Raw genomic sequence first — 13,270 nt, 5'->3', positions numbered from 1 at the left:
CCCTAAGCAACCACCAATCTACTTTCTGTCTCTATAGAGTGGCTTATTTTGGATGCTTTGTATAAATGGAATCATACATGTGGTCTTTGGTGTCTAGCTTCTTTCACTTAACACAGTGTTTTCAAGTTCATCCGTGTTTTATCATGTATCAGTACTTCATTCCTTTTTACTGCCAAATAATATCCCATTCTGTGGCTATGCCACATTTTATTTTTCCATTCATGACTCTTTTCACTTTGGGCTATAATCAATAATGTTGCGATGAACATTAGTGTACAAGTTTTTTTGTGGACATATTTTCATTTCTCTTAAGTGTAACTGCTGGGTCATAAGGTAACACTATGTTTAACCAATTAAGGAACTGCCAGACTGTTTTCCAAGGCAACTGTACCATTTTACATCCCCTCCAGCAGCGTGCGAGGCCTCTAATTTCTCCACATCCTCACGAACATTTATTATTATCTGTCTTTTTTTATTAAAGCCATCCCAGGGCGTGTGTGATGGTATCTCACTGTGTTTTTTATTTGCATTTTCCTGATGGCTAATGTTGTTGAGCATCGTTTCATGTGCTTACTGGCCACTTGTATACCTTTTTCGGAGAAATGTCTGCTCAGATACTTTGTCCATTTTTAAATTGAATTATTTATCTTTTTATTCTTGAGTTGTAAGGGTTCTTTATGTAGTCTAAATACAAACACCTTATCATGACATATGATTCTCAGCCTGTGGGCTGTTAACCTCTTTCTTGACAGTATCCTTTGAAGCACAAAAATATTAGTTTTGATTAAGTGCAATTTATTTATTCTTCCCTTTGTTTGGTGTCATACCTAAGACAGCTCTGTTTTCTTCTAAGAGTTTCAAAGATTTAGCTCTTACATTTAGGTTTTTGATCCATTTTGAGTTAATTTTTGTATATGATGTGAAGTTGGGGGTCCGGCATCATTCTTTGGCATTTGGGTATCTAGTTGTCCCAGCACCATTTGTTGAAAGGACTGTCCTTTCTCCATTGAATCATCTTGGCACCCTATCTGAAAATCAACTGACTGTCAATGTGTGGATTTATATCTAGACTCTCAATTCCATTCCATTGGTCTATATGTCTATCTGTACACTGGTACCACAGTCTTGATTCCTATAACTTTGTAGTAAGTTTTGAAAATGGGAAGTGTGAGTCCTCCAACTTTGTTTTTGGCTATTCTGAGTCCCTTGAATTTTCACATGAACTTTAGGGTCAGCTTATCAGTGTCTGCAAAGAAGCCAGCTGGGACTTTGATCGTGATGCCTTTGAATCTGTAGAGGAATTTGAAGAGCACTGCTGTCTTATTGTTGTTAAGTCTTCCAAATCCATGAACATGGGATGTATTTCCACTTATTTAGGTATTCTTAATTTATTTCAACAGTGTTTTCTAGTTTTGTACTTCTTTTATTAAATTCATTTCTAAGTGTTTAATTCTTTTTGATGTATTATAAATGGAATTGTTTTCTTAATTTTATCTGCAGATTGTTCATTTCAGGTGTGTAGAAATACAATTCCTTTTTGCTTATTGATATTGTAACCTGCAACCTTGCTGAAATTGTTCATTGATTCCAGTAGCTTTTTTAGCACATTCCTTAGGAATTTCTATATATAAAGATCATGTCACGTCTATGTACGATGTCGGAAGGGTAGTAGATTGGGGGAGTGGGTTATCACTTTGTGAAGGGTGTAAATGTCTAACTATTACATTGTTTTGTACACCTGAAACTAATAATTTTTTAAAAGTAGATTTTAGTATACAAAATGACTGAATGAACTAAAATGACCAAAAAAAATCATGTCACCTGCAGCTAGAGATAGTTTTACCTACTCCTTTAAATCCAGATGCCTATTATTTTAGTTTCCTGCCTAATTGCCCTGGCTAGAACCTCCAGCCCAATGCTGAATAGAAGTGGTGAGAGCAGACATCCTTTTCTTGTTTCTGATCTTAGAGGGAAAGCCTGAGTCTTTCACCACTGAGTATGTTAGCTGTGAGTTTTTCAGAGATGCCCTTTATCAGGTTGAAGAAGTTCCCTTCCATTCCTAGCCTGTTGAGTATTTTTATCACGACAGGTTTTGAATTTTGTCCAATGCTTTTTCTGCATCTATTAAGATGATCAAAATACTTTATGAGATATTTAAAACATCACTGATTAGACCAATTTCTGATTTAGAGTTGCCTCTTTCTAATTCTTTCACAGCTCTGCTAATTATCAGAATGATAAATGATTGGAATTTTACCTATACTTGTAAATAAATTCATGTACATTTTATTTTAACAACAACAAAAAAAACACCTATTATGTTCCAGGAAAAAAAAAAAAAAGATGATCAAGTGGGTTTTGTCCTTTATTCTATTGATATTATGTATTACGTTAATTGACTTCTGGATGCTAAACCAACTTTGCATTCCTGGGATAAATCCTGCTTCATGGTTTATACTCCTTTTTTATATTTTGTTAGATTTAGTTTGCTAGTATGTTGTAGAGCATTTTGTGTCTATGTTCGCAAGAAATATTAGTCTGTAGTTTGACTGTTATGTCTTTGTCTGGTTTGGGTATCAGGTTATATTGGCCCCATAGAATGAGTTAAAAAGTGTTCTCTTCTTTTCACAATGATTTTTTAAAATACTTTTTAAAACCAATAGCCTTCATTTTACAGATGAAATCCAGTTAGAAGATATAATGGAAGAAGACACTCCACAGAGGAAAGCAATAAAACACCTGGATGTAAAACTAATCAGGTATGTCCAAAACCTACATGAGGAAATTTATAAAACACTCCTGAGTGACACGAAAATTGATTTGAACAAATAGAAAGATATACCATATATGTTCCTGGACAGGAAAATCAAACCTCATGAAGGTATCAGTACTCCAAGCTAATTTATAAATATAACAATTCCCCAAAAATTCCATCACTTTTTTCTTTTTAGCTAGGCCAATTGTTTATTAAGTTTATTTGAAAAGAAAAAGCATATCCAGGAAAGACCTGGAGAAGAAAATCATTGAGAGAAGATTAGCCCTATGAGAGTGTAAGACATATTATAAAGCCTCTGAATTTTAAACAAAGCGGCTGGCACTGGTACATGAATAGACAGAGCAAGAAAAATGAATGGAAAAATCCAGAAATAAATCTAAATGCTTATAGAAATTTAGCATACAATAAAAGCAGCATGTGATGTCAGTGGAGAAGAATGGACTGTATGAAAAATGGTGTTAGGAAACATGTGCAAAAGATAACACTGACTTAGCTCCTCACACATACATGAGGCTAAATTTAAAGTGGATCAAAGGTTAAATTAAAAAGAAAAACACCATACAAGAAAAACACCATACAAGTTCACTTGAGAAAACGAGTGAACTTTCCCAACTATGACTCAAAATCTATATGCAAGAATAAAAACATCAATCAATTTGACAAAATAAAGTTAAAAAAATTTTCGTATGGCAAAAATACCATTAAGCATAGTAAAAATGACAAACTGCAAAAAAATATTTTCGACATATCACATACCAAGAGTTAATATTCCTAATATAAATCATAATATTCCTGATATAAAGAGCTCCTCCAAGTAGAGAAGAAAAAGAACCACAACCCTAACAGAAAAATGAGCAAAAGATGTGAACAGAGTTCAGAAAGAAAAACACGCAAATGTCCCCCAAAAATGACAAAAATGTTCAATCTTGCTCACAGTAAGAAAAATGCAAATTAAAGCTGCACTGAGTTATAAAATAAATAAGTCCTGGAAACAGACAGTATGGTGACTATAGTTAATAAAGCTGCATTGTACATTTGAAAGTTGCTAAGAGAGTAGATCTTGGACGTTCTTATCACAAGAAGAATATTGTAACGATGTGTATTGATGGATGTTAACTAGACTTATTGTGGTGATCATTTCACAATATATACAAATATCGAATCATTATGTTGTATACCTGACACAATATTATATGTCAATAAAAATGGGTGTTTTTTTTTAAAAAAAGCTACCCTGAGATACTATTTCTCATCTATCAGAATGCCAAATATCCAAAAATTCTTTTCAATACACTCTGTGGGTGAGGCTGAGAAAACACACACCTGTATGCTGGTAGAAACGCAAACGGATACAACCCATGGAGGGAAAGTCGGCAGTATCCAGCACAGTCACATATATATATATTCTTTGTCCCAGCAATCCCAGGAGGAATCAACACCAAGGAAACCCACCAAAAGTACAAAAGTAGTATGCGCGAACTATTCCCTACAGTGCTCCTGACGGTAGCAAAAGATTGGAAACCACCCAAATGTCCACCAAGAGAGGACTGAGTGAATGAACAATGATACGGGTTCACAGCGCAGCACTAGGCAGCTTTCGAAAGGAATGAAGAACACCTCTGGATACTGCTTATGGAGTGGTCTTCAGGATATAGCATTATATGAAAAAAAGCTAGGTGGAGGAAAGTGTATATTGTAGCTACTTTTATCCAAGAAGGGGAGGATATGTATGTGTGTGGTGGGGGGAAATGTGTATACACACACCACACATTTCCTTATATTTAAAAAAAATACACTCAGTTCTGGGTACCTGAAGATAATGACAGCTACCTAAATCTGAATCTCTCTATAGAGAAATCCTCCAAAACAAAACACACAGCAAGGAGAAAAAAAATGAAATTGTCCTCAGCCCAGCCTACTGACAGGGAGACAGAGAAGACTAGAAGTTTCGAATTACGTGTAAATCCAACACACACAGCTCCCGCGCCCACCTCACAGGGGAGATGAGCCACAAAGCATGGAAGAGGGAGGGCAAGGTGATGGACAGAAGGCAGACAAAATCACTCTGCCAAAAGGAAAGCCCCACTCTGAGTGGGAAAATAGTAAAAACAGATCAGATACTGGGAAACTGATGGAAGAGACTGGAATGTGAGCAGGACCTACGGGATTCGTCTCTGTGAGGCATTGCTTCTGGAGGACATTTGGAGAGCATTTAGAAGTAGGAGGAGCCCTTGAAGTGGAAATTAAAAGTCCTTCAGAAATGAGAAAATAGCAAAAGACACACTGACCTCCTCCCACCAAAAAAAGAAGAAGAAAGAGATGGAGAAAAACTTTTGGAAAGCTAGATTGTCGCCCCCCTGATTCTCACCCCGTGGCATTATGCCCATGAATAAATTATCTTACATGGCAAGAAGGACTTTGCAAATGGAATTAAGGTTGTTAAGCAACAAACTTTAAAACAGAAGTGCAGGCTGCGTCCAGAAAATGAGAAAGACCATGATCAACAGCCAGCGAGGAGACGGGAACCTCAGCCCTGTAACCACAGGGGACAACATTCTGCCAAGAACCTCGAAACGGATTCTCCGCTGGAATTTCCAGAAAGAAGTGCAGCCCTGCCAGCACCTTGACTTCAGCCTCGCAGAATTCTACGCAGAGGAAGCAGCCACACTGTACCTAGACTTTGACCTACAGAACCATAAAATAATAAATCTGTGTTGTTTTAGACAGTAACAGGGAAGGAATAAAGAACTCTATTTAAGACTGTACCTTGCTATCTGAACAGAAGAGTGTGCTCTTGACTGGAGAAACCCAGTAAGCAGCCCCCACCCCAAACCTTCCCCTCTGCATTCAGTCGTCATTGGAAGTGCAGAAAGCCAAGACATTACAAAACAAACAGAAGAGAGCAGATGTATCTAATCAAAGCTCCTATGAGAAACAGCACGTGAAAATCAACACATTTCGGCAGAAGAAAAATCTCCCCAAAGCACAGGTTCACAGAACCAAACAGATTAATAGCCCACCGTGAATAAAATTTCCTTCAACAAGTAGTCACAGACATGAAAACTTCAAGTCAGAAATCCAAACACTTGAAACGGAAGAGGACCCACATGAAGATGGTGCGACACAGGACAAGAACTGCACTCAGGAAAGAATTACTTTAAAACGTAGATAGGGAGACTGAATGACAAGATATCCAAGGAAGAATGAATTCTACTGAAAACATAACATGGGGTATTAAGAAAAGGCATGAAAATAGCCAAGAAAAGATAAAACTAAAGAGATTTAAGGAGGAAAAAAGTATCAGCGTTATGGTTTGGCAAGATCCTTTGGTTGCCAGTGTTGGGGAGGGACACGGGACATGATGGGGTGCAGAGCACTCGAGGGTGCTCCAAAGGAAGCATCAGTGATTGTCACAGAGACGGGTCTCATTCTCTGTGCTGCTGCCTCCCTCCGGGCGCTCAGCCCGGTGGCCGCCCTTCTGTTCCCAGAACCGCTGACCTCATTCTTGGCACTGGCCCTTCGCAGCCCCAAAAGCCCTTCCTTTAGGTCATCACAGGGTCTGTTCTTCCTGACCTTTCAGGTCCCACCTTAGAAGCCACCACCTCCGGGAGAATGCCCTGTCCCCCCACCTAAGGTGGCCCCAGGAGCTTCCGGGGTTCTGTTAACACTCAGTGCCTCCATGTGGGTGCCAGTTTCATGGTGCCTTTACTTTGTGGAAATGATTAAGTGGTGCTTTTGTGATTCTGGCATTTGTACTTCAATAAAAGTGAAAAAATAAAGCCGCCTCCCCTTGTTATATCTCTCCATAGTGCTGTCACTCCCTAATATTCTCTCGCTTGTCTTTGTGATTACACACACAAACACACACACACACACACACACACACACACACTCCCCCAGAAAGTAAGCTCCTAGGCAGCAGAGACACATCTGTCAGGTGAGTGCGTCCACAACAGGGCGCGGCACACAGTAGGCGCTCGTAGGTGTGTGGGGAGGTGAGAGCGGCCGGCTGCTAAATCCAGGGCCTCACCTTCTGCTGCATCTTCTCCAGCAGCTTGCTCTTGGCCCTCACTTCCTCCTGGATGGAGTCGTAGACGGTGAGCAGCACCCATTCCCCGCTGTCCTCGTCTGAGTTCTGCAGCGCCATCACCAGCTGCTTCCTGCGCTCATCGGCGTAGCGCTTCCGTCGCCTGTGCTTCTCCTTCAGGTCCTTGTTCTTGGCCTGCTCCCCACCAACCACCTGCTGCTCCAACAGCTGCAAACTGCCGGCATAGAGGAGAAGGCAAACGTGACAGTGCCTGCCCATCACTGGGCACTGGCTGTCCAGCATAACCTCATGGCCTCCTTCCCACAGGCCCACTTCACAGAGATGTAAACTGGGGCTCAGAGAGGTGATGCCACGGGCTCAGGGTCACAACCAGGGTTCCTACCAGATCTACCCACCTCCAAGCCTGTGCCCTCAACCGCAGCGGTGGCTCTGCCCAACAGGAAGGGTGACAATGTCCCTGTGGACCCAGAGCTAACCCACCCGCCACCGTCCTCCCAGTGCTGACAGTGGCCAGCAGGGCAGGCTGCACCCCCGGGCACCCTGCATGACTGGACTAGCCCTGGGCTAGTCCATACACACGGTCCATACACTCAGTGCACTGGAGGGCGTTACGCTAAATGAAAGAAGTCAGACAGAGAGACAGGTACTATCTGCCCTCACTTATATGTGGAACCTGAAAGGTAAAACAAAACCAAACCAAGCTCATAGCTACAGAGAACACACTGGTGGTTGCCAGACGTGGTGGGAGGAGGCGGTTGGTGAAATGGGTGACGGGGGTCAAAAGGTACAAACTTCCAGTTATAAAATAAGTGAGTCCTGGGGATGTAATGTACTGCATGTTGACTATAGTTAAGACTGTATCGCATACTGGAAAGTTTCTAAGCACATAGATCTTAAAAGATCTCATCACAAGACAAAAAAAGCTTTTGTAACTATGTATGGCAACAGATGGTAACAAGTTTATTGCAGTGATCATTTCTCAATGTATACAAATATCAAATCATTACATTGTACACCTGAAACTAATACAAAGTTATATGTCCATTATACCTCAATTTAAAAAATACATTCAGTGCACAATGTTTAATCAGACAGAGACATGTACAATATATTTTTTTAAATATTTATATCCAAAACGCTCAAAAATGCTTAGAGTTTTGACCTTTAAAGGTGCAAGTGTTAAATAACCACAAAGAAAGGCTTGTGTGGAACTCCTCACACTTTCTAATAAAGCATTGGAGATGCTGCTTCATCCCAAAGGGACATAAAGGGCTTATAACTGGGGCCCAGCGCACAGTAGGTGCTCAGTTAATGTTTGACCTGTGGACTGGGAGCCTGGGAGGAGGCTGGAGCCCTGGCCATGGGGCTGACTTCCTCATGGAGGTGGACCTGACATTATTCTCACTCACAGAAGTGAGATCCAAGTGTCAGAAATGTTAAGTGACTGGCACAAAGCTGCACAGCTAGCGAGGAAAGCCCAGCTGCCCAGGTGGCCCCAGCGTGTGTGTGTGTGTGTGTGTGTGTGTGTGTGTGTGTGTATGTGTGTGTGTGTGGGTGGCTTCTTCTAGGCGGAGCACGTCTTCCATCAGGGAGGACACTGGAGACTGGGCTGGGACCTGAGGAAAGCCTGTGTTGCCCGGCCCTGGGATTCCCGAAACCTAAATTGTAAGCCCTGCAAAAGCCAGGTGGCAACAGTCCTTCCCTCTGTCCCCGAGCAGGCACCTGCTGGGATCTGTGGCACCTGTGCAGCTCCCAAGGCAGAGCCCCGCCTGTCTGGCTGAGTCTAGCACCGCACCTGCCCCACTGCTCCTGGGGAGGGATCAGGGCCCCCTCAGCCACGTCAGGAGGAAGAGCTAGCTGAGGCCTCGGTGGTGGGGCCTGCAAAATCGGTGGGCAGCTCCACCTCCACAGCCCGCGCATAGCTGCCTCTTGCCCCGAGCTGCGGCACTTACCGGGTGAGAACCTGCTGCTGGTCCACGATGGGCATTGGGTCATCAGTCAGCACTACCGCCTCCACACCCACGCTGTCCCTTCTGGAACTTGTCACGGCAGGCACGGGCTGGGCCTCAGCCTCGGTCTTCATGCCAGGATCTGCTGTCATCACCACCTCTTTGGCCGCTCCTGGGCCCAGGTCAAGCTCCTGAGCGCAAACAGAAACCAAGGCTGAGGCGGGGCGGCCAGCCCCGGACACACGCTCACGGCGGCCTCCATCCTACACGGGGCATTATAGCCCTTGTAGCCAGGATCACCTCTGTCTCAGCGACACCCAGTTATACAAACATGCACCCAACAAGTTCCTACTCCCACCATGTCCACCTGCAGGGGTCTCCCAGCTCCCTCTCCCACCCCTTCCAGGCTTCACGGCGGGGGGTGAGGGGGGAGGGGGGGCAGGGCAATTTTCTTTAAGTATAAATTGATGACAGTCCTTCCTGATGACAGCCCTTCACAGATTCCCACTGCAGTCGCAGTAAAATCCAGTTTCCCCCGTGCCCTGCTATGCCCTCCGTGCCTGCTCCCTGCCTCCCCTTACCCACCCACCCCCACCCATCCACCCTGCTGTTTCTCTGGCCTTGGTTTCTGTTGCGGAGAAAGTCAAGACCTTTCCAGTGACAGGACTTTGGCACTTACTCTCCCCGGCCTCCTCTTCCTGCATGGGCCCTATCTCAATGTCACCTTATGGCCTGGGCTCTCCTGGCCAACCCACCTGCCATCTACTAAGAACTTGCAGTGTGCCAAGTCCTACCCAGTGATCAGGTCCAGAGGCTGGAGGATAGTTTTCTTTCTTCAAAAATGTGAGTAGATTTAAAGCCTTCCTATCAATCCCTGTGGCCTGTTGTGCTTTCTTAAGCAGAACAGAAAAGCGTGGGGGTCTGAGAGCAGCAGTGTTCAAAATGCACCCCCCTTGCTCTTGGGGGATTCCCTGATAGTGCCCCCGGGGACCCTAGCTGCTCCCTGCAGCCCTCAGCCACAGCACACACTGGGCCTCCAGGCTTTAGACAAAGGTTCCAAGGCTGAGGAAAGTTGGAAAATCACCGGAGAACAGTGGCCTCTTATTTACCAACAATAAGACGCATGAAAATTTCTCCACTTTGTCCACTGTCTTGCAATGGGCTCTCTCTGATAAGCTGGGGGAGGGCTGGGATTGTTGCCCTCACTTTATGGATGAGGAAACTGAGGCCCAGCGAGGGAGGAGACAAGTGAAGTGTCACAGGAAGACCCGGGTGCCTGGGAGTCATTCCACCACACAGAGGGCCAACGCAGGGGTACTCACAGGCTCAGGGGGGAGGTCGCCGTCCACCTCAGCATCAGACCTGAGGTCACTGGGCTCCAGGACAGCTGTCAGGGAGGGCTGCTTGCAGGAGAATGGGTGGGGAGAAAAAGAGGGATGGTTGGGCCAAAATCAGCCTCTGCTGCCCCGTCCCTAACCTCCCCTTCCACTCCCCAACCCTACCACATACAAACACACAGGCAAGGCAAGAGGAGAGGAGGGGTGGGGGAAAGGAAGAGAGGGGAGGGGACGGAAGGGGACGGGAAGGGCGGGGAGGGAATAGGAAGGGAGGGGAGAGGAGAGGGAAGAAAAGAGGAAAAGAAATTTAAACATTAAAAAAATAGGGTTGAAAAGGGAGAAGACCGACAAAGGAGCAGGAAGGAGGCAGAACAGAGTGGCAGGATCCCTGGGTGGTTCCTGACCATAGCTGGATTCCTGTAGATCCCCAGCCCAGCTCCCTGCTCTGAGACTGCGAGAGCATGAGGGTTGACCAAAGCCTCCTCCAGCTCTCTCAGGCCTGGAAACTCAGTGTAACCATGGCAACTCAGTAAACTCCCGTAAGGTGTCCTTCTGTCAGCAGAACAGGTGCCCACCTGGCATAGCCTTGTATCTCCATCCCAACTTTCCTATTGATTTACAGAGCATTCAACAGAGCTTCTCTTTCCCAGACCCCTGAATACTAGTACCCTAAGCCGGCCACCAAGCCAGAGCCACCGTGGAGGTGGTGGAGGTGGTGCCACACAGGTTAGACCTCTGTGAACGCCCAATGACCCCCAGCCAAGCTCTACCCACTGAATTTCTGCATGCCATATGCATGACGTCAGCTACCTGTGTGGGAACCTTGGGTACGGCTGCCTGGGGTACATCTGCCCCGGCCACGGTGGAGGAGAGCCTGGCCAGCTTGGCTTCCACCTCAGCAAATGGGTCGTGCAGGCCTGGTAGCAGCTCCAGGGGCATCACCTGGGGCTCCTCCTCCAGGAAGGATTCATGGCTGAAATCCCCCTCCAGGAAGAATTTGCTCTTGGCCTCCACCTCGGGCACAGAAGAGAGCTCCAGGTTGGAGGGCTCCGCAAGCCCAGTGAAGGCCTCGGACATGGAGGTTTCTTCGAGTGTGGATGACTCATCAGACCCAAAAGAAATCTCAGACTTGGAGGTCTCCATCTTGGGCAGGTCCTCAAGCTGAGAAGCAACCTCAGTCTTGGAGACGTCCTCACTGAGTGGAGTGTCGATTATGGAGTAGACCTCAGGTTTCTTGTACTGGAAAGTAGTTGAATACTCAGACCTGTTGGCAAACTTGATTCTGAACATGGCGTTGTCATTGGAGAAGACTTCTGCCTTCATGACAGCCTCTGCAAATGGTTTTTTAAAGGTTAGAACAAGGGGATCCTTTCCTGGAAGCTGGCCCCAAGCCCACTGTGCCCAAGAGATCAGCTGAAGAGTCAAGCCTCCCGGACTCCCAAGATACTAGCTTCCCATCTCTGCCTCACTGCCCTCTCTCCATCAGAACTCAAATCCTGTCTCCTACCACCTTTTCCAGGAAGCCTTCCCTGACCACCACCATGATCTTACTATTCTCTGACCTCCGTAGCTGTTAGGTGTTAGGCTTTTAGCGCCCTGTCTTGGAACTGCTCTTAACAAGCAAGCAAGCTGCCTGCAGGTCTTACTGCCTCCAAGGCTGAGAGCTCCTGAGCAGATTTCACCCCCAAGGCCCCAAGGGGCCTCTACTAGAGTGCCCAACTCAGGGCTGTTGTCCATGGGATATGCTAAACACATGGAAGCTCATTATAACTAGATGGATTTTACCATGTTTGGGTGAGTACTGGGTTTGGCAGCACAGGTGTCTGAATGATAGCGGTGGGATGGAACATTCTAGAATGTCAAAAGGAAGAAAAAACTTCTAGGAAGTTTAAAGTTCTCGCTAATGATTGAAAGCTTATTATGGGATGTGGTTGCTTTGGTAACAAGTGGACTCAAAAGTGAGAGGAGACTGTAGAAAATGCAGAAACTCAGGGAAGAGACTTACCCATGAAACGTGGGGATACGTCACAACCCTAAGCTGGCCTTGGGCTGGCGCCCAGCCTGTGGCCAAGGCCTCAAGATGCACTGCTGTGGGTAAGAACACTGGCTCTAGGTTCAAATCCCGGCTCCACTTTGCCAGCTGTGTGACCAGGGGCGAATTCCTTACCCTCTCTGTGACTCAATTTTTTATAAAATGAGAGTAATTGTGGTACCTACATCGCGGGGCTGCAGTGAGGAGTAAATAGAACTGCTCCTGGTACATAGAAAGTGCTCTATACACGTCAGTGAGTGAAACGAGGCAGAAACGAGGCAGAAAGCAGGCTGGCCTCCCTCCTGACAGCGGGGCAGGTGCCCACCTGTCTCCTTGCGCAGGTTCTCCTCCAGAGTGGACAGCTTCACATCGTAGGAGTTGCGCATGGCAGTGATGTCCTCCTCCAGCCGCGCCCTGGACTCCTGCTCTGCCTCATAGTCTGCCCTCAACCGGGCCAGGCGCTCCTCATACTCCTGCGGGGGAGAGCGGGGGGGGGGGGGGCACACGGTGGGACAGTATTTTATCACCATTTCAAAACCCAGCTTTCAGTATTCCTTTCTTGTCATTCAAACAAGGCAGAAAAAACAAATAAGCAAAAGAACAGAATTAAAATTACCTACATGACACTGGGATAATTAATGGCTGGCGAAGACCTTTCTGAACTTTTCTCTATGCATTTTAACAGGTTAATAATATATGTATTTGTTTGTAGTTTATTTTTTCCACACAGCAATACATCGTGAACACCTTTCTGCATCAACAAATATGATTTAACCCAACGGTCCTCAGCCCGATCCTTCCACTCTCGCTCTCTGCAACCCTCCACTCCCCCACATTTCTGTCTGGTACCTCACAGAGAACATGGACACCACCAGACGTGAACTTCCTCGCCTTCCTAGTCCCACATCTTCCCGTCCACCTGCAGGCCTGCCCGAAAGCTCTGAGTCCTCTTGTGACAGTGGACGAACCATCTGAAGCTGAGCCATCCCCCTCGATGACTTTGCTCTTTCAATCCCCATCTTCCTCCTCCACCACAGACTTTTCCTTCAGTTCTAGACCGTTCCCAGCCGTCTACGAAACATGCTCTATTACTTCCAATATTAAAGCAATAAAACTTCGTTGGCCCCA

At 45.7% G+C, this 13,270-nt stretch overlaps 1 protein-coding gene across 8 annotated transcripts in view; it reads right to left on the bottom strand.

The window, feature by feature from the left end:
* The window catches only part of KIF17 (kinesin family member 17), a 39,947-nt gene that overhangs the window by 6,682 nt on the left and 19,995 nt on the right, over nucleotides 1-13,270 (bottom strand). For 4 of the 8 annotated variants that reach the window (XM_081057501.1, XM_081057496.1, XM_081057495.1 and 1 more), the window contains exons 7-11: nucleotides 12,468-12,615; nucleotides 10,921-11,441; nucleotides 10,096-10,176; nucleotides 8,777-8,964; nucleotides 6,807-7,038 (exon numbers count right to left, since the gene is read on the bottom strand). In XM_081057501.1, the coding sequence (XP_080913627.1) occupies nucleotides 6,807-7,038; nucleotides 8,777-8,964; nucleotides 10,096-10,176; nucleotides 10,921-11,441; nucleotides 12,468-12,615 (1,170 nt within the window). The remainder of the gene's footprint in view (nucleotides 1-6,806; nucleotides 7,039-8,776; nucleotides 8,965-10,095; nucleotides 10,177-10,920; nucleotides 11,442-12,467; nucleotides 12,616-13,270) is intronic. The other 4 variants (XM_081057494.1, XM_081057499.1, XM_081057497.1 and 1 more) reach the window with 2 other exon arrangements.

The sequence above is a fragment of the Rhinolophus hipposideros genome, assembly GCF_964194185.1.
Source record: "Rhinolophus hipposideros genome assembly, chromosome: 8".
NCBI classification, from domain to species: Eukaryota; Metazoa; Chordata; class Mammalia; order Chiroptera; family Rhinolophidae; genus Rhinolophus; species Rhinolophus hipposideros.
Note: the sequence above shows the minus strand (reverse complement) of the source record. Positions and strands in the feature narration are given on the sequence as shown.